The sequence below is a fragment of the Hakea prostrata genome, chromosome 6 (genome assembly GCF_041222555.1).
Source record: "Hakea prostrata isolate BN-2017 chromosome 6, UWA_Hpros_2, whole genome shotgun sequence".
In the NCBI taxonomy this organism is placed as follows: Eukaryota; Viridiplantae; Streptophyta; class Magnoliopsida; order Proteales; family Proteaceae; genus Hakea; species Hakea prostrata.
Window position 1 is genome coordinate 1,769,898 of NC_142605.1, and position 25,916 is coordinate 1,795,813.

The 25,916-nt window shown below is 40.0% G+C and overlaps 1 protein-coding gene across 2 annotated transcripts in view; it reads left to right on the plus strand.

Annotated features, from left to right (window-relative positions):
• Nucleotides 1–25,916, plus strand: part of LOC149012089 (uncharacterized) — a 39,168-nt gene that overhangs the window by 9,252 nt on the left and 4,000 nt on the right. For both annotated transcript variants that reach the window (XM_089158709.1, XM_089158710.1), the window contains exons 4-7: nucleotides 7,455–7,651; nucleotides 7,786–7,836; nucleotides 7,912–8,003; nucleotides 21,615–21,679. In XM_089158709.1, coding sequence (XP_089014835.1) covers nucleotides 7,455–7,651; nucleotides 7,786–7,836; nucleotides 7,912–8,003; nucleotides 21,615–21,679 — 405 coding nt within the window. The remainder of the gene's footprint in view (nucleotides 1–7,454; nucleotides 7,652–7,785; nucleotides 7,837–7,911; nucleotides 8,004–21,614; nucleotides 21,680–25,916) is intronic.

A 25,916-nucleotide genomic window follows, 5' to 3' on the forward strand; every position in this document is an offset into this window, starting at 1 on the left:
CTGTGATGGTGTTGAATTAAAATTTTTTTTCTGTATTTAATATATATTTAAATAATTAAAAAAAAATTTAAATATGAAAAAAAAACTAATTAATTTCTGTTTTAAATTTAAAAATAGTAGAGTATTAGTGGAAGAATGTATGCAATTTTTGGAGCATGTTGTGGATATTTTTAAGATAGTTTGTGTGTATTTTATATATTTTAAAATTATTTATATATTAAAAAATACTTATATAGTTATACATATATTTTTTTATATTTAAAAATAGGAGGTTATTATTCAAAGCATGTATGTCATTTTTGGAGCATATTGTGGAGCTTTTCAAGATACTTAGTGTGTATTTCTTGTATCAGGCACTCTCTTTTAAAGATGTCAAACATAGCTTGGGAACATGGGAGGCCACTGACAGTTGATAAGAGGAAGAGTGAGTGTAATTATTGTAAGAAACAAATAGGAGGAGGTGGGGCCACTAGATTGAAGCTACATCTAGCTGGTGGCAACAGGGATTTAATAGGGTGCCCAAAGGTGCCCGTAGAGGTCAAGAGGGCAATGGCCTCATATATTAGTGATGGAATGCAAAAGAGGAAAGAGAAGAGAACACAGAGGGATGAGTTCGAGGATGCCTGCTTAAATGACCTTCCAGATCCTGAGGATTATGGTATGGATGAGCCAGGAGAGTGCGACCTTGATCCAGAGGCCGATTAGCTGAGGAGGGCGATGATGATGAGTAGGGAGCAACAGAGGATTGATGACATGAGGAGACAACAGAGGGGTCTGGGTTGTGGGTCCTCTAGAGAGCCAATAGGTATGGGAGGCACAGGTGGCTCCCAAGTCCCTATGAGGAGGACTCAGAGTGTGAGGCAGGAGGCTCCTATCCCACGGGCTCCTACAAGGGGTCGAGCTTTGTCAGCACATCCTATAGATCCGGATCTTGAGATTCTTCGCAATGATCCGGCCCTATTTGCGAGGCCTGAGCATAAACAAAGAAAGTTGAAGCATTTATGGGGGAGTGTGAAGGAGAAAGTGGGGATGGCTTTCTCCAAATGGGCGTATTACCATAGTATTCTAGCACATACAGCCCAGGGGCCCTACTATAGAGATAGGATTGAGGAGATAGGCAGGGCTGGGAGTGGTGTACAGGGCCCCACTCCATATGAGATATATAATGTGTATTTGCCTAAGCATAAAGAGGATTTAAATGAGTACATTAAGGGATTAAAGCCCATGTGGAATCATTATGGAGTGACTGTGATAGCTGATGGTTGGACTGGTCCCACTAGATAGTCCATCATCAATTTCATGTTGAATTGTGATGGGAGGACAATGTTCCTTAAGTCAATAGATGCATCCGGTGAGAAGAAGGATGCAAAATACATTTACTAATTATTGAAGCAAGTGGTGAAGGAGGTTGGAATGGAAAATGTGATTCAAATTGTGACTGATAATGGCTCCAACTACAAGAAAGCTGGGTTGAAGATGCAGGAGAACTTCAGGTATCTAAACATATAGTATTAATTTTCATTTGTAAATACATATATTTACATTACATATATACATGTACACTTTATAACTTTGTATTGATGGCTTGATGCCTTGATGGATGGACAGATATAAGCTCTTTTGGACTCCTTGTGTTGCTCACTGCATTGACTTAATGTTGAAGGACATTGGAAAGGTCAAGCTTGTGAAGAAGACCGTGGAGCAAGCTCGACATGTTAGCACCTTCATATATAACCACACCTATGCATTAAGGATGATGAGGGACAAGTGTCAGGGTGAGTTAGTGAGGCCAGGCATAACCAGATTTGCTACTAATTGGATAGCACTGCAGAGCTTTAAGAGTAAGAAGATTGGCCTTAGGAGCATGTTTGCATCTAATGAGTGGTTTAATTGGGAGGGTTCTTCATCAGTGGGAGGAAGGAGAGCATAGTTGACCATACTTGATGAGACTTTCTGGCATAATGTGAGGATAGTGGTGAAGATGCTTGAGCCTGTGGTGAATGTGCTGATGATGGTAGATCAGCAGAGAAAACCTACTTTAGCATACATATTTGCTGCAGCAGAGAGGATGAAGCAGCAAGTTGCTCATGTCCACCCACACAGCAATAAGAAAGTCCTCCAAATCATCGATATTAGATGGCAGTCTATGTTGCAGCATCCATTGCATAAGGCTGGTGAGTTGTTAAGTGACTTAAGTCTAGTATTTAATTTAATTTTCATTATGTTATCACACTATTAAGCATTAACTATTCCCTTTTATGACATATTTTTTCTTACACAATATACTATTTAAATCCCTAAGTACTATTACAAGGACAATCTTGGGATGAGGCAAGATTTGATGGATGTTGTCCAAACTGTAGTGGAGAAGTTTGAACCGGATTCAGCTAAACAAGCAATCATCCTTATGGAAGTGAGATAGTGATTTGAATTTTGAATCATTTGATATTCACAATTCATAGTTTTATACTAAGTCATTAATCTAGTAAAGTAGTAACTAGTAACTAATTATTGTTTTTTCTCTTTATATATTAGATAAAGGCTTTTAAGGATGCCATTGGGAGCTTGGGTCGTGCTGCAGCCGTATCGGGACGGGGAAACCCCCTTGCGGGTAAGTTCATTAATTTATTTCATTATACATTTAATTATTATATTCTATCTTTAATTTAGTTATTTAGTTATTGAAGTATTAAAATGACTTGGAGTCTATGTTTGTTGCAGCTGAGTGGTTGCAATTTGGACGTGATTCACACCACTTGAGTAGGATTGCAAGCAAAGTGCTCTCCCAAACATGTTTTGCCACTGGTTGTGAGCGAAATTGGAGCACCTTCAGCCTCATTCACTCGAAGAGGCACAACCGATTGGGTGTGAAGCGTCTAGAGGACCTTGTCTACATACACTATAATATGAGACTGAGAGAGGATCATATTAGACAGGGGATGGATAGAGAGAGTACCAATATCGAGTTGGCCGACATATTTGAGATGGATGATGATGATAACCCAGTAGTTGACTGGATCAGGGACAGTGGAGAGGCATTGTTGGATGAGGAGGGAGGTCATCCCAAGAGACAGTTGCAGAGGAGATGGGGGCTGATGTGGACGACTTCATGGCCCAGGAGGGGAGGGCACATGTAGAGCCCACCCATCCTTTCGTGCCACACCCTAGTGCATCCACCTAGAGTGAGGATTTGATTGTTTGGTCCGACACTGAGGATGAGGTGACTCAGGCCTCAAACGATGATGACAATGGTGGTGATGATGACGATGGCGGTGATGATGGTGATGATGGAGGGGATGAGGAGGGTGTGGGACCTCGTGATCATGATTTAGTTGATCCTAGGGACAAACCACCACCACCACCACCACGACGTGAGAGTCAAGGGTGGGGAGGACGACCACCGAGATTCACAAGTGAGAGTCAGTTCACCCACGCGACACAGGATTCAGACCATACTGGAACTGCATCTCAAGGCCAAAATGTTTCCTTTATATATTCGAGGAAGGGGAAGGGGAGACAGCACGGCTGTAGCACAGAGGACACACCATCATATGGGTCCTACCGTCCACCCGATGCCGAGAGCTTGGTGGGATCTATGAGATCGATGAGCATTGATGATGCTAGAGACTCCTCCACCAGAGGATCCGGATGGCATAGGCCTGCAGAGTCCTCATATGATACTGCAATGGAGAGTATTGGTTCTACCAAGTCAACTTATGGTTATGGACCATATGGTGTCATTGTCCCTCCTGGCTATCAGATTCAGGGTCAAGCCAGTCAGCCACTAGTGGAGCCTTATGGTTATGGAGCAGCCTATGGAGCTTATGGTGTCCCTCCCACTGTCACTTATTGGAGTCAGCCAATGGGACCTTATCAGTGTGGACCTCATCCTTCTCCTAAGAGCTAGGGTGCTTTTTCATTTGTTGAGCAGATCTTCCACGCTATTCCACAGCCACAAGGCCCACCACCACCAGTTCCTTTGGAGATTCACAACTTCCCATTGTCAGGAAATCTTATGCATGTGGATGAGGCCACGTACAGAGATGCAGTTGTTGACTATGTCCAAAACTATATGGGGCGAACATCATGGGAGTTGTATTGTCATTTGTATGGGGTGCAGATGGAAGAGGGAGACCTTGAGGCTTGAATATAATAGACTTGTAAGTAATAACATTCCCTTTTCTTCTCTGATTCATGTACTATATACTTGAAATGTTGGATGTTACATTTTTAGTAGTTTTTTTAGTAAACTAGTAGTTCTATAGTGTTTATTATGCTTGAAATAGGTAGTATGCAAAAATCCAAATCAATTTGAGTGCATTTGAGGCTCGAAATTGAGTTTTCAAGAGTCAGATAAAAAGTGTCTAGTTTCGGTCGAAATTTCGACCGATATTTTTTCCTTGGTTCCTTCAACTAGACTATGGTCTAATTGATACAACTACTAGAATCTAATTGATAGAACTCAATAAATTCAGATTTTCTGGAAAATTCTGAAATTCGTGCAACTTCAAGGTATAAGATGAAGTGCAGGTTTTTCTGAAACACTGAAGATAGGGCTGCTTTGGGGAAACTGATGTTAGGATTGATACCAAGATGCTTCTGCAATTGTGATGGGGTAGTATGGGTTGAAATAGAGCAGGGGATGGGGGGAGTCCTAAAGGGGTTGGGATTTGGAAGCCGTAGGAGAGAGAGGAAGTGGGGGAAGGTCACCATGGCTAGGGGAAGGGGCAGGGGTGATTTGCGATGGGGTGGGGATGGGTTTTTAGGTCAAACAAGAAGAGAGGGGGGCCGGGGATGCTACGGTTGATGGGGAAGGGATATTCTAGGGTTTGCGCAAGAGAGGGGGAAGGGTGAGAAGCATTGTGCTTTCTTGGGAATTGATGAATGCTGAAAATATTGCTGGACTTCCTTGAAGAGGATGAACTGCTGCTGGAATTGTTGAATCAATTGAGAACTACTCTCCAGCCTAGGCCATAAGGGAAGTACAACTTAGTGCCGACAGGAGTGCCTTAGTGGATCCATCCCGTGAGCTGGGTATTACTGTGCATGTAACATCCTCTCCTCGACCAACGAACATAGACATCCCATGACATGTTATGCCTATGGTTGTTGAGGTAATCGATAAATGCAATTTTATAAGTTTGGTCATTAACATGCCTAAGAATAACCAGTTTGAGGGAATACACAATTTGGATACGGAAGTCTTGATGGAGGGGGTATTGGTCGTGGTATTTAGGGAAACATGAAAGAAAGAAAAAAATTGAAAATTTGGGGAAAATACAAAATTTGTAGGAAAAAGTCCGAGGTTTCCCTAGAATTTTTTCTCATGAACCAACTGGTCCAGCTAGGTTGAACCCAGTTGGGGGAAATTTCCAGTTTCGCATGGTTTCGTTTCAAGGTTCTCAAATTGCAAAATTTCAATCGAAAATTTGAAGGTTTCGATCGAATTTAGTACGATGTATCCAAAAACTTCTAATACTTACAAACACTTACTAAATTAGGACTCACTAGAACCCAACATTAGGGGATAAGAGACTAACCCCAAATAGATCTAACTCTAAAGATAAGATCCCTCTTTTTTAGGTAAGGAATCTTATCCACAATTAAGTAACTCAACATAAATTTTGAAGGACTATAACCTCCCAAACGACTGATTCAAATGGAAAAATAAAAGCAGATCCCTGATCCTTGGATCATTGGATTCTATCAAGCCCATATTCAGCCCTAGAAGGGGGCTGGATAAAATGACCAAGATACCCCTGGCTATTCAGCCATTTGGTCTTTTTTTGGGGCCCAGCCTTGGTTACATCAATTGTGCTGAATTTTTGGATCTTCAAACTGAAGCAGAAAAAAATCCATGTCCTCTGGGTCTTTGTGGTGGTAGTATAGGTGCAGAGATCACTTCATAGATCCTCGAAGAAGCATCTTAAGTCTTCAGTAAGGCAGCGATAGGTGGCTGCACACTGGTTAACCGAAAAGAACTGAAAAAAACAGAGAGATGAGAAGGGTTTGGCGGATATCCTCAAGCTGGTTACGGTGGCTCTGATACTATGTTACAAATCAGGACCCTGCAACCAGCTTAAGGACAAGAGAAGCCTGGAGAAGAAGAAGAAGAAGAAGAAGAAGAAGAAGAAGCAAGAGAAGCTGACTGTCCCAGTCGCAGGCTCCCTTTGCTGCTTGGTAGTCACCTTTCTTGCTTCTTGTTCTTCTTCTCAGGCTTTTTCTTGTCCTTATTCTGTTTGCAAGGTCCTCATTTGTAAGACATCTTTTCTAGAAGTAGAATATATTGACTTAAAAGTTGCATCCAACGCTAGAATATGGAAGGATGCTTGTCGAAGTCATGGTTAGAATTAGGAATCAAGGGCAGAAGGAACAGGAGAAGGAACTTTATGAGGCATTTTTCATCCTCTTGTCTTGTTTTCTTGCTGGCTACCCTCATCTCTCTATACAGTAGAGTTTAAGAAGGTTTTCGCTATAATTTGAAGCCTCAATTGGTTACTACCTTCTTCTCTGTTTCTCCTCTTTTCTTTAGTTTCAGTCTCTAAGTAACATGGTATTAGGGATGGTCTGCTACAAAATCATACATCTTGCCCTTCCTTTTTAGGCTTAAAGTCTCTATTGGTTAAAGTTGGGTGGTCTTGTTTTGAGGTACCACAAGAAGGCGCTCCTGGATGCGGTTTACTTCACACAGTTTATTGTGGTTATAGATGGATTGGGGCCTTTTCAGATACTGATTGATCTGGGTCAGCTATTAGCAAAAGTTAAACTACCTGTTATTGTACTTTTGTTGGAGGAAACCTTGCATCCTTGGATGTAAGAAACACATACTGGTCAGTTTCTGAGTTAAAGTGTATCAGACACGACACATGTCACTTGTGACTTGTGAGTTCATGTGGTTGAAACAGTTGTTGAAGGATCTTGGCTTCGGTTAAAGTTCATTTATGCCGTTCTGGTATGATAGTTTGGTTGCTTTCTGTATCACACAAATCCTGTGTTCCATGAGCGTATTGAGCCAAATGTTGATTCCCATTTTGTTACTGAGAAGCTTCAACAAGTACTTACATCACTTAATATGGCCCTGTAGGAAAACAGCTAGCAGATCTGTTTGCAAAAACCTTTAGGAACAGAGAAAATCTGATTATATTTGTAATGAGCTGGGTATGGTTAATATCTAGGCTTCAACTTGAAGGAAAGTGTTGGAATGAGGACTAAGGAAAAAAGGGAAAGGCAAAGAAATATCATGGTTAACAAAAAAGAAATCTTGGGAGTAGCATCAGGGTGTTTATGAGGGCTTTGATGCCTTTTAGGCTTGTTTACTTTCCGGTTATCCTGTTGTCTCTGTATAATGAAGTTTGTGGAGGCATTCACTGTAGTGTGAATCCTCCATTCAGTGCCCTTTCTTCTTCTCGTTGCAGTTCCTAGTTAACAGTCATTATTTGATGTTCCTTTTGCAGGTCTTGCCAAACCGGCACCTGTTATTGAAACATTTTGTACTGATGAACTGGTTTCACAATATGTCAAACTTGATGGAATTGTTACTTTGATTGATTGTAAGCATGCCATGCAGCATTTGAATGAAGTGAAACCAAGATTTGTGGTTAATGAGGCAGTAGAGCAAGTTGCTTATGCTGATCGTATCATTTTGAACAAGGTTAGCCTGTGTATGGAATAAACTTTCTGCTGCTGATTTGAATCATCTGTAAGCTGTTAAGAACATTCTTTGTGTGCCAAATGTCGGGCAATCTGGGATATAATTTTTGAGTCATCAGTTCAATTGTTTTGCAGATAGATTTGGTTAGTGAGGCTGAATTGGAGGCGCTGACAAGGAGAATCAAGGTAGGGCCTTAACTTGTACAAGTTGTCACAGTCACAGCTTCTTGCTCCTGATGTTTCTTGATTCAACGTTTTCAGCATATAAACGGGATGGCACAAATTAGTAAAGCTACATTTGGAGCTGTTGATGTTGACTTCGTTCTTGGAGTCGGAGGATATGATCTTGATAGGTAATTAGTCACTGATCTCAAGTCAATAGTCCATCTTTCTAGAGGTTGTTGCTCTTTAACTGTTGTAATGTGAAGAATTGCTCAGAAAAGTATTTGATTCATAGACCCCAATAGGGTATATATAGTTACAATCTTGTTAAGTGTCACACTAATTAGGAAAAGGAAATGCAAAACAAATAGAAATAAAAAACTAACTCTATACTTATTAGGAAACTAAATCCTATTCTAATTAAAAAACCTCAGTCCATGTTTTCAACACTCCCCCTCAAGTTTGAGCATAGATATTTATCATGCCTAACTTGCTCATAATGTAATTGAAATACCTTCATGCTCAAGCTCTTTGTGAGCACATCAGCTCGTTGCTCGTTTGAAGTAACAAAGGTGAAATGGATCAACCCTACCTCAACCTTCTCTTTGATGAAATGTATGTCAATCTCCACATGCTTAGTCCTGTCATGCTATACTGGGTTGTGAGCTATGTTGATCGTTGACTTACTATTTGAGTATAATTCTATAGGAACCTCCAAATCTGTCCCAACCTTTTGAAGCAGCCCTTTAAGCCATAGTACCTCACAAATTCCTTGAGCAACCACCCTAAACTCGGCCTTGGCATTGGACCGTGCAACCATAGCCTGTTTATTGCTTTTCCAAGTCACAAGGTTACCTCCCACATACACATAATACCCAAAGGTAAACCTCCTATCATCTGAACATTCTGCCCAGTCTACATCTGTATATGCCTTAATCTTCAAATGTCCATAAGTTGAAATTAAAATCCCTTTTCCTGGAGTAGCCTTCAAGTATCTTAAGATCCGATATATTGCATCCAAGTGTGAGTAGGGATCATGCATATACTGGCTAACAAAACTAACTGGAAATGTGATGTCAGGTCTAATGTGAGATAGATAGATCAACTTTCCCACTAATTTTTTATACCTTATCTTGTCAACTGGTTCTCCTTCTTTTGCCTTCAAGTGTAGATTAGGCTTAATAGGAGTCTCAGCAGGCTTACATCTTAGCATCCGAGTTTCCTTAAGAAAATCGAATGTATACTTCCTTTGGGATAGAGATACACTGTTACTAGAATATGCCAACTCTAAACTTAGGAAATATCTGAGTTTTCCCATGTCTTTGATCTCAAATTCGGTTCCCAAAAAGGTCTTCAATGCTGAAATCTCATCGTCACTACTGCCTTTGATCAATATCATCCATATATACTAAAAGTATAGTAGTGTGGGAACCATCTCTTTTAATAAACAAAGTGTGGTCTGCATTGCTCTGCTTATAACCATTATATATCATTGGCTTATGGAAACTTCCAAACCACGCTCTTAGAGATTGCTTCAATCCATATAAAGCCTTTTTTAACTTGCTCACTTTCCCATAAATCTCGTTAGTAGAATACTCAGGTGATATATTAATATATACCTCCTCTTGGAATTCTCCATGCAAAAAGGCATTCTTCACATCTAATTGTTGTAAACTCCACCCTTTTTTAATTGCACATAAAATAATAATATGAACTGTGTTCATCTTAGCAACAAGGGCAATGTCTCCAGGTAGTCAACGCCATAATTCTGAGTGAAGCCTTTGGCCACCAATCTTGCCTTGTACCTTTTAATAGTCCCATCTGCCTTGTGCTTGATCACAAACACCCATTTGCACCCAATAGTCTGCTTTCTTGTGGGCAAAGTTTCCAAGTCCCACGTTTTGTTTTTCTTCAGAGCTTGCATTTCCTCATTCATAACTTCCTTCCAGTTTGAGTGAGATAATGCCTCATGCCAAGCGTTAGGAACAGAAGTAGAGGACAAACAGGAAATAGAGCTTTGAAATTCTGGGGATAGGGACTGATATGAAACATAATTGGAAATAGGATGTTTGGTGCAAGTTCAAGGCTGCTTTCTTAATGCAATTGGTAAGTCTAAAGTAGGATCAGAAGAAGGGTCAAAGACAGACTCACCTGGAGGAACGGATTGTTCAGGGCTAGGAACCGAAGCTTTTAATTGGCCTGGTTTAGAAGGGGTCACTCGTTGCTTTCTTTGATAGGTCTTCGGAGGTCTAGTCTCCCCTTGTATATAATTTACTAGCTGTTCCTGTCTGGTCACTCCCATCTTCCAAAGTAGGATCATCTGCAGGAATCTCAAGAGAAATATCGAAAGGAGGAATCAACACTGGAACCTCTTCACTAGAACTCTCACCCTGAAGAGGTGTAGGGGGAAATAAGGAATCTGTTCCTGGAACACATTGTCCATAGAGACGAGAAAACGATGAGAGCTAGGATGATAACACTTATACCCCTTCTGTGTAGGAGGATAACCCAAGAAAATGTACTTTAACCCACGAGGATATAACTTTTCATAAACATGGTGGTTTCGGACAAAGGCAACACATCTAAAAACCTCAGGTAGCATTGTAAAGGCTGCTGTCCCTAAAAGAACCTCAAGGGGACAGTGTAAGTCTAAGACTCGGGAAGGCATTCGGTTAATTAGATATGCCGCAGTAAGAATGGCATCACCCCAAAACCAAGGAGGCACATGCATAGTGAACATGAGGGAACGTGCTACCTCAAGTAAATGTCTATTCTTGCGTTTGGCAACCCATTTTAAGGTGGAGTGTTGACTCAACTAGTTTGGTGTATGATGCCATGATTTGCTAAGTAGGAAGGGAATGCTCCACCCAAGTACTCAGTTCCTTTATCCGTACGAAGGATTTTGACTGTTGCCCCAAATTAAGTCTTAATCATATTATGAAAATTTTGAAAACATGAGAAAACATCACTTTTTTGGTGAAATAAGTAAACCCAAGTGGTCCTAGTGCGATAATCAATAAAGGTAACAAACCATCTATGACTAGATAAAGACACAGTCCAAGAAGGACCCCACACATCAGAGTGAATGATTGAAAAAGGGATTTTACTACGATTATCCAAAATAGGGTAAACATGCTTGGTCTGTTTGGCTAAAATACATGTCTCACAAAAAAAATCATTCAAATTACATATTTTAATTACATCAGGAAATAACTTGGATAAAATAGGTAAAAGAACGTGGCCAAGATGACAATGCCATTGCAATAAAGTAAAAAGTGTAGAAGAGGTGGAACGAGAGACCGTAGAAAGAGTTGATGGGGGACCCATCCATCAAGTAGAGCCCCCCTTTCTGTTTACCATTGCCAATCGCAAGCCCCATTTCCAGGTCCTGAAACACACAATTAGAAGGAAAGAAAGTTATTTTGCAGTTCATATCATGAGTAAGGCTACTAATAGATAAAAAATTAGCCGAAAACTTAAGAATATGCAAGACATTAGATAAGGTAAGACAAGGCGAACATATAATAGATCATTTCCTAGAGATAAGGGAAAGAGACCCATCAGCCATTCGAACATCCTGAGCAAAAGGAACAGATGAATAAGTATGAAACAAAGTAGATGAGCTTGTCATATGGTCGGTTGCACCAGAGTTGATTATCCAGGAGGGATAAGTAAAATTGACATTCTGACAACTAACAACCAAAAATACCTGTAGGGAATTGTGGATCAACAGAGGGAGCAATGTCAAAGGCTATACTCACACTAGTCGGTATTGGAGAAGATGAGTTAAGTCTGGACATCAACTGGTGAAGGCGCTAGATCTCATTTGAGGAAAGAGGTGTTGGAGTACTTAAGGTGTCAGAACTGGTTTGATTTGCAGATGTTTGATTGCTACCTTTGGTTTTATTCCTAACTCCTCCACAGGAATTTGTTGGACGTCCATGCAATTTTCAACACTTGTCCTTTGTATGAAATTCTTTTCCACAATATTCACACTTTACTGGAGGGCAAGGATCACGAGAACTAGATTTATTATTGCTAGAACCAACCACTAATGCAGATCTATTAGATGTCTAAGTGTGTACCATAGCTGTCCTTCGACTGTCCTCTATATCTATCATGGCATAGGCTTGAGCCAGAGAAGGGAAAGGCTCTTTAGAAAGGATTTGTGCGCGAATTTGATCAAATTCTATATTCAATCCTACCAAAAAATCATAAACTCTTTATTTATCTTCCTATTGTTGATAGGTAATAGCATTTTTAGCATTCTTTGGTGTAAACTTCTCATAGAAATCTAAAATCTGGTAATATCCTCGAAGAGTGTTATAGTACTGAGAAAGAGTAAGGTCTTTCTGCTGTAACTGATTGATTTTTTCTGTCTAATTTCAAAGCATTGTGCATCATTGTCTACTCTGGAGTATGTATCTTTAGCAACTTTCCAAATAGTTGCCACATCAGGAAGGAGGAGATAACTCTTTGCTATGCTTGATTCAATGGAGTTGATGAGAAAACCCATGACCAAGCATTCATTTGTGTACCACTTGGAAAGTTGCAGACCAGGTGTGGAAAGGTTTGGTAGAAGTCCCATCAAGATGGCCAGTAAGACCACGAGCTCCAACAACAAGGGAAACTGAACAAGAACATCTAAAATAATTTGTCCCATTAAGTTTCACAATGGTCATCTGAATCGGAGAAAACTCAAGATCCCTATGAATGGAAGACATGGGAGACTCTTCAGATGTACCAGACAACAGAGATATGGGGTCAGCCATCTCAAGAAGAAATCACTCAAATTTACAAATAGCTCCCTAAAAGTTTTTGAATTTACACAAAAACCCCCTGAAAGTTTTTGAATTTACAAAAAGTCCCTGGAACTAATCAAATTTAAGAAACAGCCCCCCAGAACTATTCGAATTTACAAAACAGCCCACTGTGAAGAACTATTCTGGTCAGGAGGAGAAGATGCCATTGATTTCAAAAAATGCAGAAGTTTCGGATACCATGGAATTGGGAAGGGACTTGATCCCGATTTGACATTATAGAAATTGCTAAACCCTATGTGATGGAATTACTGAGGTTTCGTGAGGCAGCTGTTGAGGTCATCATAAAGGACTTTAAGAAGAGATGGGACCAACAGTCCTGTGCATTCTACAACATATTTAGACAGGCAGATAGAGTTGAAAAGCTTGCTGAAGTCATCCAACCGTCCAACGGTTGGAGCAAGGTAATCTGAAACGTCGTGTTAGAACATTAGAGTCTGAAAGGGCTTTCCAGCGTGTTGCAGCTGTTAAGATGACAGTTGGAAGTGCAGTAGCTGCTGTCAGCTTTGTAAACCTTGCTACAATCTTGTATCTTAATTCAATTCGAGTGGTTAAAGTGACAGCATATCTGCTGTCTGCATTCTTTACCATTCAAATTCTGTTTGGTATTCTCAAGGTTAAAAATTTAGACCAACGGGAGAGGCTGATAACTGGAACTGCTTGAACTCATAGAAAAGGATCAACAGTTGAGCCAGCAATTTAGTGGTGGTGGTGTGGTTGAGGAGGTGAAGGCAGAGGCAGTGGCAGCAGTGAGGGGAATCAAGAGAAAGAAGGTTTCTCTAGTTCCCTCTTTCTTCCCTAATCGAAATTAGGCTTTGATACCATGTTTGTAATGTGAAGAATTGCTCAGAAAAGTATTTGATTCATAGAATTCAATAGGGTATTTATAGTTAAAATCTAGTTAAGTCCCACACTAAGTAGGAAAAGGAAATGCAAAACAAATAGAAATAAAAAACTAACTCTAGACTTATTAGGAAACTAAATCCTATTCTAATTAGAAAAACTCAGTGCATGTTTTCAACATTAACATAGTCCTTATCTTCTGTGGTTATATGGGTTATTGTTAAGAACCCATGAATCCACTCTAAAAACTATTAGAATTTAATTACTGTAATGGAGAAACAAGAACAATAACTGGTTTTAATGGTGCCAGTCACCCCCACAGTCCATTGCTGCCCTTAGCCAATAGGCTACCCAAAGATCAACACTAAATATTTTCCCCTCTCCAAATCCCTCTCTTCCTCTAATAGTAAATCACCATCCTAGCAATTACTTTCCATGCAAGGGAGAATGAAATGTCCTTCCATGTATGAAATTGATCCCATATCTTCCCCTCCTTATTATACCTATATTACTTATGTGTATGCCTTTTATTGGGATAATAATATCCTAACACTACTCCCCCCTTTCAGTTTTATCTTGCCCTCAAGGTGACATCAAGCTTTCGTTCCATTTGGCTCACCTCATGTACCATCCCATTCCCACTGTAGTCGTTGGATCCTCTTCTCCGTTTTCGTATAGAAGCAAAAACCGAAATTATTTGTTTGGACATTGATGGGTCTTTGAGTATGGTGCATCGCAATGGGAACATAAACCTTTTAATTTCTTCTTGGGTTGGCCAACGAGAGTGATTAGTCGCTGCTTGGGACGATGCAGGTGTGGTTGCTGGGTTAGTTGTTGCCACAACTGGTTGGACTTGCGCTGATTTGATCGAAACCCCTGGGTTAAAGCCAGTTCCATTCAATTGTCCCTGCGTTGGGCTGGGCTTTGGTCCCCTTGAAACAAATGAGCTAATATTCAAATAACACTGGGCCGCATTGGTACTTAATCAACTCATGGGCTGTACTAGGGCCTGGTTCTTTGTCTCAATTGATTGAGCCAGGTACATAAGTTAGGTCAGACCTTTGGTTTTAAAAGCTTCACTTCAACCCTAATCTCCTCCTCCAAACCTGATAGAATGGCACCCTTCAACCATGTTTCATCTCCATCTCAGGCGATGGCAACAAGAGCTTCGAAATGGCTCCGATACTCAACGACTGAACTCTCCTATCGAAGCCCCATCAAAGCCTGCTGCTGTATCTTCGTTTTGGGGGAGCTGAACCTCTGTCTCAGCTCTTCCTTCAACTTTGGCCAAGAAGTGATGGGGTTTTGCAGCTCACTAAATTGGAACCACTGAAGAGCTGGTCCATTGAAGCAGATGGTTGCCACTCGTAGTTTCTCCGTTGCACTGAGACCACACATCGAGAAGTACCTCTTTGTTCTCACTGCCCAACCAATCGGATCCTCTCCACTAAAGATTGGCATCTCAAGTTGAGGTGGGAGGAAGTCTCACTGAGGTTCTGTCTTCTCCATCTGTTCACGCTGCTCAGGTAGTCCTCCTTGTGATTGTGCTCTCCCCATTCAATGGAAGTCTCAAAAGTAAAAACAAATCATAATATTCAAGTAATTTATTAATAAAAGTCAAGAAAGGATCTCAAAAGGATCACAAAAGAATATCAGAGTGCGGAACAAGAAGATACCAATAAAAGACAACTATAGAGTATAGCGGAAATATACCCCACAAACATATGTGGAAAGTTGATCGAAATCTAAAGTAAAGCTCTAAGCTAATGCAAGTAAAAGAAAAAGTCTAGAAGAAAAGAGACAATCTAATCAACATCTTCCATTGACTCTTCTTCTTCTTCAATCTTCATCTTCTTCACCTTTGGGTTATGCTCTTGAAGCTTCAGACCAGCATCTAGCTTACGATCCCATCGGCGAACAAGATGATGTCGGCTGCCGTCAATAGGAGCCATCAATGCAGTCCAAACCTGAGTGTTGACTACGTCGCTGATCATAACTTTCTCTAGAGACTTCTAGAGCTACATCATATAAGGAAGGGTCCTCCGTACCGTGGCACGAGTTTTCTTCCAATCCTACTAAAAACAAGTCTCCCGAAGGGTAAGCTCAAAAGAACTTAGCAAGTATATCCAATCACAATAAGCATCTTCACACACAATCAAAGACAAACATAAATGCAATGATATAAAACAATATATGCAAGTATGCTTCTAACTCTATATATGTATGCTAATCTCTATTGGCAGACACTCTTTAAGTCATAGCACCATACTCCTTTGGTTCTGGTCCAAATCACTCTCTTTCGGTTGGTAATGGGTCTTGAAACTTTCCAGACAACATTGGCTGGGGTTTAGGTCAACATTCTCTCACATCACCGTTTGGTCCGAGTAGTGGCGCGTGTACATGGATAATCATAGCCCAATGCAAGTCATCTACTAAGGGTTAGATACGTCCATTCCTCGCTTCTCGCGATCCTTTCCGATACCTTTCCCACTAAAGTCATCGTCTCCTTCTTGGCTACATAGACTCTTAACTCTATGGGTCATCCACACATAGTAAACGGGAAGCTCTCGTGTCCTCTTATGCATCTCACAATCTCGAGCGCCCACGAGCCCAAGTCCACTACATGCAACCCTACCAATGAATGGCCCCCACAACGTAATCCATGTCCTCTCACTGGTTGGTTACCGGTCTTGAGCGCCCACTTCTCCCCATTGTTGCCACGGGTCACTCGGTCTCAATTCCCTTTCCAATGGGGTCAGATATGACAAGGTTTTCCTAGCCAAACACTTCTAGACATGCCCTAGGTATGTCAACCAGTAGTCAGGGAAAGAGTCAAGGGGCACCATAGGAAAGCATCCCATACCACTTCCTCTGGTGTCCAAAGACAGAAGCGCCAAAAGGGCATTCCCCATTCCACAACTACAACTTAGGCATCCACAACATATCATGATTTCATACATATCCAAATCACATTCTCATAATAAACAATCAATTCTAATATGAATATGCTACTATAGTTGCAAAAGTATCATGATGTAAAGAAAATAAAACATCAATAGCTTAATTATGCATTTATGTCATAATACATAAAAGCATGTAAATAGGCATATTGTGAGTTGGAATACTCACCTTGTAATCCGAACTTAAAATCTTCAAGTAAGAGATCAGAGAACAAATCCAAAATCACCTAAACAAGCTTGAGAAAACATGTATAGATCATAAGAGGTAAATCCAAGAGAGAGGAGTTGCAACGGAGCAAAAATGGAGTTGCGGTCACTGTGGGTCGATTGGCTGGGCAGCTTGGCCTAGTCGACCCAAGCAGTCTACCCAGTGAATAGTGTTCGACAACAAACACCAAATCAGTCATAACTTCTTCGTTTGAAGTCTGATTGCTCCAAAATTTGAAGGGGAACTTCACACAAACATACTAAGACTATCTAGCATGGATTAGACACCATCCATGATAAAAAAATCATACTTACAACAATACTTACTAATTTGGAAACATGACTTTCTAATTTGTTAAAAAACATGGTTTTCAATGAAACAACCATGGATGCAAAGGAAAATTAAGGATTCACTCAAGAGGATCATTAGCAATAGATCAGAGATGAATACTAACATGAGAATGGGTCTAACATGCTAGAGAATTAAGATTAAACATGCATGCATGAAGATATCAATGATCTCTTTTAGAAAATCAAATATGGAGATCATAGCATCATTGGAATGAACGGAGATTCATTCAAAGAGGAATATGTACAATAGATCATGCTTAAAAACTGATAAGAAACAAGTCTACTATAGGTTAGAATAGAAAACTACAAGGATGATGAATCATGTTAACAAAACCAATAAAAAACATGGAGAATTGCCATATGGCTTCAAGGAATGCATGGAGTGAATTCAAAGGAGATCAAAGAATAGGCAATTACAATAGTGTAATGCCTTCCTCACAATCAAAACAATAAGCTAGAACAGTAGAGAGAAGAGATTAGAGAAGAAAGAGGTAGAATACCAACCTTGTTGAAGAAAAATCAAAATAGAAACTTGGAGGCAAAGCTTGGGGATCTTCCTTGGCTTGAGGAGGAGGCTCTAGGGTTCTTCCCACGTTCTCCAAAGGCTTAGGAACATAATGGGGCTGGTTACCACGAAATTCCAATATATAGAGCACTAAAAACCTAAAAAAAACAAAGTTTTACGCATATGCCCCTTTTGGGCAGCTTGGCTGGGTTGATCGGCCCAGTTGACCCGGCCAGTTGACCTAGGTTGACAGCAAGCCCAAAAATAGGGATTTCAAGCTCCAAACCTCAATATTTTTGATGGGGCTTCTCCCAACTCAACAAGCAACTTTCTTAGCATAGAGGAATGCCTTCAAACCATATCCAACTAGGCTTTGGGTCCATCAACTAAGCTCTTAAACATCAAGGTGCAGTTCATCTCCAATCTAGACAAGATTCCAAAAAGGGGACTCCATCATCAATCTCCATGGGTTTTGGATCAAACACCATGTCTTCTATTGAGATGGCCCACAAGGTCTTCTTCCTTCACTTCGGGCCTTTGGATCAACACTAAGGGAGAGGTCTGGCCTTACTTCCTAGGACCTTTTAAACATATTTATTACTGAACTTTGGGTCCCACTTCAAGGTCAAACATCAACAAGTGACTTCTTTATTCAAAATAAATAGGGTGTCCAGGCTAGGTTTGGGGCTGGATTTCACAATTGTGCTACTTAGAAAGGGTACGAATGTTATCATCCTCCTTCTAAAAAGACTATCGTGTCTATGAATGTAATATTTAATGAGTCTTACCCTTACTATATACCTCTCAGGGGGAGAGTCCTAGAGGAGAGGTGTTCTTTCCAACTTTAGACTTCCTATCACACACAATGACTCCCACACACCACCACAACACAACTTAGGAGTTTAAGAAGAGTTTCTTGACCGGGGGAGACTTCGGCCAGTATACCTGAGGACTCTAATTCTCCCCCTCCGTTTTTTGAACCATGTGAAGAAACCTGGTTAGGGGGAGACCACTTTTGTGAGTCATATTATTGAGGTCTTTCAAAACAAAATTGACCATAATAAGGAGTTGCAAACTTATTAGAGGAAGAATTACAATTGGCCAAAGGAGGTGGAGAAAAGTGTCATGGTACCATTTCAGTCCCTTGCTCCAGAATTAGATTCTATTGTTCCCCCTCAAGTATCTTCTTCTGATCTTCCCATTGCTATTAGGAAAGAAATTTGATCTTGTACTCAGCATTCCATAGCTAAATATCTTTCTTATGACTCTTTATCTGACTCTTACCGTGCTTCTATATAATGTCTATTATCTGTTTATGTTCGAAAAAATGGGTAGGAAGCCTATGTTGATAAGAGATGGAAGGTAGCTATGGTAGAGGAAATGCAGGCAATGAAGAAAAATGATACTTGGGAGCTGGTTATACTTCCTTTAAGAAAAAAATCCGTGGGCTGTAAATGGGTGTTTGTGGTTAAACAAATTATGGATGGATCTTTCAAAAGGTTGAATGCTAGACTAGTTGCAAAGGGGTTTACGTAAACATATGGGATCGATTATCAGGAGACTTTTGCCCTTGTTGCGAAACTAAACACTGTTAGAGTTCTATTGTCTGTAGTTGTGAACAAAGATTGGAACTTACACCAACTAGATGTAAAAAATGCCTTCTTGCATGGGGAGTTGGAGGAAGAAGTATATATGGAAATCCCATATGGTTTTTCTAATGACAATACTGCAAGGAAAGTTTGTCGGTTGAAGAGGTCAATTTATTTAAAATAGTCTCCTAGATGCTGGTTTTGACGCCTCCAGAAGGCAGTGACCTCTATTGGGTACAAGTCAGGTACCAATATCACACTTCTCATTGTTTATGTGGATGATATTGTCATCATAGGGAATGATGGTAAGGAAATTCAAATGTTGAAGGACTTTCTTGGCAGAGAGGTTGAGATTAAAGATCTAGGGAAGTTACAGTACTTCCTAGGGATTAAGGTGGCTTGATCAAAGATGGATGTGTTAGCATATACCTATCCTAGAGGAAGTATGTCCTAGATTTATTATTAGAAGTGGGGATGTTGGGGTGTAAAACAATTAATTCCCTCATTGAGGCTGGAGCTAAACTTATGGAAAAAGAGGGAGAACCAATGGCCAAAGGAAGATATCAAAGGTTGATTTACTTTTCTCACACTAGGCCAAACATTGCTCATGCCGTGGGGATAGTGAGCCAATTTATGCATGATCAATGTTTAGCTATGAAGGATGTTACCGAATAACTGCAATATTTGAGGGAACTCCTGGAAAAGGAATACTTTTGTCACCCATTGATAATCTCAGGGTAGAAGCATACACTGATGCAGACTGGGCTGAATCTCCTGTCAATAAGTCAATTTCAGGTTACTGTACCTTTGTTGGAGGTAATCTTGTTACTTGGAGGAATAAGAAACATAATGTTGTAGCTTTATCCAGTACTAAAGCTGAATATAAAGCCATGTTTGTGGAGTTTGTGAGTTACTATGGTTGAAAGGCCTACTAGAAGATATTGGAGTCTAGATTCCAAACCCTATGATGCTATTATTGTGACAATAAGGTTGTCATTAACCAAGTCGGCCCCCAAAAAACCCCCCCCCCCCCCCCCCCCCCCCCCCCCCCCCCCCTTAGTTCTCTCTCTTTTTCATTGCCAAATAGTGACCCTACACTAGAACCTGTTCGACCTTCATCCTCCAACATGACCCTCTTTGAAAGCCCTTTTTCCCAACTAAGCACATTGAAATTGATAGGTTTTTTTGTCAAAGGAAAGCTTGAACAAGGGCTTATCTGCATATGCATTTTGTGAGGTCCAGAGACCAGTGTTTATGGTGGAAGAAGTGGCAGATATTTCCACGAAGGGTTTGAAGGAAGGAGTTCCTTCCTATTATAGGCAAGTTAGGCATGACTAATATATATGCCTCAACTTGAGGGGAGTGTTGGTTGAACCCTATAAGGAGTTCAATTCTGTTAGAGTTTTAGTTTGTGTAATTTTCTATTTCTTGTTACCAAGTGGTATTTATGTAATAGTCATTTTTCCACTTTATTATAAATAAAGGGCTTAAGATCACACTAATCAATTAAGTCATTCTATCACAATCATTTTTCTCAACAATACCCTATATATCCTTCTATCTTTATCCATTTGTATCCCATCAAATAAACCAAATGGGTTAACTACTATGGTTGGATACCAGTACTTAACCATGGTTGGATCCTAGGGATATGAGATGAAAATTTGCAGGATGGACAACTAGGGCCTATAGCAGTTACAATGGGTTGATTCTTGGAGTGAATGAAGACAATGACATAGGGATATGATCCCCCTAGTCTTGTTGGGTTTGGATTGTTAAATTTGAAGATATGAGGGTTTTTGTTTTTGGATTTGTTAGGTGTTTGAAAATTCAAAAAAATATTAAAATCTTGAAATTGGTTAAATGGGGTTGAACTAGGATCTAAGGTCTCCAGTGTTTGAGAAAGGTGTGCTCTAAGTGTGTGACAGCTCTGGCGGTTAGATTGTTGAAAATCTGACATTGAATTTTTTGAGTTTCTTGAGAAGTTTGAAAATTCAAGGGAAAAAAAAAAGGAGTCTGGAAAGGAGAATGGGGTGTAGGCTGCAAGATACCTGGATGGATCGTAGGCTGCCAAATAGCTTCTTGAGGACTGTCTATTCCACCATACTGAGGAATGGGGTTTGACTTCACTAAGAATCTTTGTGTATCTTCAATCTTGGACCTACCAAATTGCAAAAAATATTCCTGCAGTAGCAACACTTACAAAATGGGACTTGAACAGAAAGTACTATATAGATAATCTGAATTAATGCCTTTCCCATTGAGTGGAGGCTTACTTATACTTAATAACTTAAATAGGTCTTAACATTTCAGACCTTTATATGGACTAGGTTCCTCAGTTGTGGGCCTTCTATTTAACTAAAAATTAATTAAAAGAATTATTGAAATACCCCTCAAATTGGACAGAATTATAAAACTGCCCCTGAACTGCTGCTGGGCAGCAAATCTTAGTGCTCTATTAGGGGCTGTATCTGCATCACTTATTACTCTGAATTTTCTAAATGTCTATATGCCAATGAATTTGCAGGATAGAGTCTGAAGTGAAGGTGGATGAATTCCATGATACAAGTCAGCATTGTGAGGCTGGCCATGGTAATGTTTTATTTCTTATGTATTGTTAGTTCTTACTAGCTTTGAGTAGGTCCATAAATCCATTGATGGGTATGAATTTTATTTGTATGCATAAAAATCATGAAAAAGTGTTACTAGTCCCTGAAGAGTAGAAAATCACCTGTAGTGTCCAACTTCAGGATTTCACAGCAGATGATATATTGTTCACTATCCCATAGAGTTCATTTTAATTTGTGTAAAGAATTTCTTTCAATGAAATGCAAGCAGTTGATTATATAACCATGTGTACATTATTGGGCTGTGCAATTTGACTATTAGTACACATTTCCATGTATCGGTTATCTGTAACTAGTGTATGCTTTTAGACTACACCTACTTGACACAGATTATTCAGATGGCTTTCTCATACATTTTGCAGTCACAGTAACATTCTTTGGTATATCCTCCCAGGTCAATCTGCTTCCAACACTGATTGGAAACTTGCAATGCTTTTGATGTGTTGTAATTAGAGGTGGGGGGTGGGGGTGGGGGGTTACAGGGCTATTTGGTGTCTTTGTAACTTGGTGTCCTTGTAATTTGCTTCTTGTTTCCTTTATTGTTGTTGTAATACCTGGACCAGACCAGGGTAAGGTGGAAGAGTAATGAGAGAAAGAAGGAAAGAGAAGAAACAGTTCATGATTGAAGAAGAGACAGCCGGCGGATAGAGACACTGCACTTAGTTATTATAAAATAGATATAAACACAATAGAGCATACGAGGACAGTAATGCCCCTGTACCCATGACACCTTGCTAATTGCTAGTAAACATAAGAGCAAATTACTTGGGCATCCCCTGACTTACCCGATATTTAGGTGAATATCCCTTGTGTTTCCGATAATTACTTGTGTTTCCCTTGACACTAACACTGTTAGTTAAATCTCTATTTTTGACCAAAATACCCTTATTTATAGAAGGCAAACATTGATGCAGCATTTCTTTTTTTAATTTCTTCTTCCTCATCCAAATCACTTTTTTATTCTTTCTTTTGCAAACTGATCTGCCCCCATCCTCAGCAACTCCATCCACACAGCTGCAACCTCACTCTTATTTTTCATCTTTCTTTTGAGCTGAATCCAGCTGCTACTATTTGTTTCCAAGCTGCAAGTTTAAACAGTTGCTCAGCCCTGTTTCCTAATTCTGGATCGGCAGATTCATAGTCAGTCCCTTTTCGATTGGGTTCTATTCCTTACCGGCCACTGGTGTTGAATCTCAATGGGATTTTCACTTAGTATAGCTTAGTCCTCTCATGCTTTACATTACTTGCTCATCTTAGTTATCTATTCTCATGTGTCTTCACTACCTTTTCTATTTCATTCATTTCCTGGCTCTGCTCACTTCACCACTATGAGAGAGATGTCTTTCTTTCAAAGGAAGGCCTGCTAGAAGACAGAAAGAGAGCATCCTAAAAACATTTCCTGTTGTATGTCCGGCTTTAGGGTTTTATTACCCAATCCATACCCAAGATGGGATGGGGGATAAAGTTTAGATCAACAATATAATCCACAACAATATTTCTAGGGTTAGGAAAGGTCTAAGATTAGGAATTTAGGAGATATGGGATAAATTCCTTGAGATGGAAAACTTTGGTTATAGGTGTCAGAACAGGCTGAATACTCGAGGCAATGTATGTAACAATATAGGAAATTGATTCAAGAAAATAAAAAAAGAAGGGTGCAATGGATGAGGGAAGAAGAGGGAAGGCTACTTGGAGAAGGAAAGAAGGCTGCTGTAGTCTTGAATTGTTGCTTGAATTTAATCGTAACTAGGTTGCTGTGAGCCCAGCTTTGTTTCCATGACTCCAAATCTGATTTTCAATTCAATATCCAAGCTGCCTTGTCACATGAGGGGGCGGCTTTATTTATAGCCACAACTAGAAACAGCAAAAGACTCAAACTTGGGAAACTAATTAGAACTCTAATTGGCTGACAACCTTTGACTTAACTACTACTTGACTAAGACTTTGACTCACACAAGAAAACTCAATAATTGACACTAGAGGACTCCAATCCAAATTCTAAGAGTGGATATGGAGTTAAAAATAAAGAGATTAAAATAAACTCATCTTGTGGGACCCCAACATCTCGGAGAATCTCTCCTAGACTAGGACTCTTAAATAAATGAAAAAATATTAATCATAAAAATGAAATAAAATAATATCCATGGTCCAGCAACATCCTGGACTTGATGGGACCAAGACCCAGGATACCACGAAATTGACCAAAATTTCCAAAATACCGTGGTGTTGGTCAAAATTTGCTGTGGTTGCTGGTAGAGCAGTAGGACACTGGCAAGCCCTTTGGGGTTAATTTATATATATATATATATATTTTTTTTTTTGGGAGGGTGGGGAGTGGGGTTAGCTTTGCTTACATCATGTACCTTCTTCTCCTTTTTCCCCCGCCTTTTGTGGGATGTAAGGGGCTTGGGGGTGGGGTGGGCCTGTGCTTCTTTACAATTTGATGCTCTGGCTGACCCAAACCCTACTATCTCCCTGTTAATGTAGTCTCACAGGAAAAAAATTAAATAAAATCCTTCAAAGTTGAAGGTTAATTGTTGGACACCAGATAGGCCAGGATCAAGAGGAGCGGAAGATTGTAGATGATGGGGAGATGAAAGCAAAATAAGCAAGCAAAGGCAGTGGGTGGGCTTGATAAGAAAGTAAACAAACCCTAACGTGTATTGGAGCAGTGGATTGATCGAGAAAGAAGCCATATAGCAGCACAACCGCTAACAGTATAGCTTCAAATGTAGTCCTGCCATGGGTGAAACACTATTCTAACTCATTATAGTAATGCAAACAATAAAGTTTGTGGGAAAAGCTGGTTAATTTCACTTGGACTTGGCTTAGGTCTTATAAATTGACCCTTAATCGACTCGCCATTGTGGGTTTCCTTTCGCTACTCTGTTTCAAATAAAAAAAGACTTAAATAAATAAAACATAAAAGGACTAAACTGTGCCTGACTTAGAGTCGGGCAGAATTACAAGAATGCCCTTACTCAACCAAATTTCGTTGGACTTGAAAATAAGTATAAAATACTATTAAACTCCTGATGTGCTGTTGTGCAGCTGCCCTAGCTGCTATGAAACTTCACTTGGGCTTCTAACTGCCACCCACCAAATCTGAGATTTCTAATTAGGGGCTGGACCTGCATCAACTCTCCTCGTTTTTGAATAAGTTCAACCTCAAATCTGGTGGTAAGATGCTGAGAGTAATATGTATAGGAGCCATGGTCATTCTTAAGCAAAACCCTGGCAATCTTGGGACACTAGAATGTAGCGTTCAACCCTTGATGCAATTTCTAAAAGGATCATGGGGTTATGATAAATTGATCAGTATCAGCAACTATATCCATGTGGTATTCTACAGTCACATCTCCAGCTGGTTTTACTAGTTTCATCATGTCTTTGCAAGCCTCTGCAATACCATCTTCAGCCTCGTTTGCTTTGATCTTTCCTTTTTTGATCTCTTTGATACTCTCTTCCACCTATAGGATTGTTGTTGTCATTTCACTTAGTAACTCTCTAGTAGGGTGATGCAGTATCCGAGCTTCCAAGTCCAAGACCAAGTGCCCCCTAGGGTTGCTGCCCAGCCAGCTTATTTACAGTTTTATTTTAGTTCTTTAGTGTTCTCAGTAGAACTAGTGCAAAATTGTAATACTGTCCACTTGAAGGGCATATTAGCCTGGGCGTCTTGCTTTTTTTAGATATGTGGTTATTTGTTATTTTAAGTCCGTCTGATGTAAGCAGGATTGGCAACCAGAGGGCGTCTCATATTTTTAACCCCCCAAAGAGACCCCAAAGGTGCAATATAGGCTGGCCAAACCATATGAGGGGCAAAATTGGTATTTACCAACCCCCTTTGAAATCCAGAAGTGTCCAGTTAATTCTAGAATAAATTTAGGATCCAACCTCTACTTTTTGTTTCTCAATTGCACAATGGTGAGAATCCTTGTCTGAGTAGGAATCCAAGTTGGAATCAAGTAGGATTCCTTTTTAAAGTTGATCACTTATATTGCAAGTTGTATTTGTTTGGAACTCTTACTTGGGAGTCCTTTTCCTAATTTACAAGTTGAGTCTAGTTGTACTAGGGAGTACTAATGCATATAGGATTCCTCAGTTGAGTCCATGTAGGTTTCTTGTTGAGTCCTAATTAATCCTTTATTTCTTGAGTCCTAGTTTAATTTTCCTTCAATGTAAGTTGTCAGAAACTAGACTTT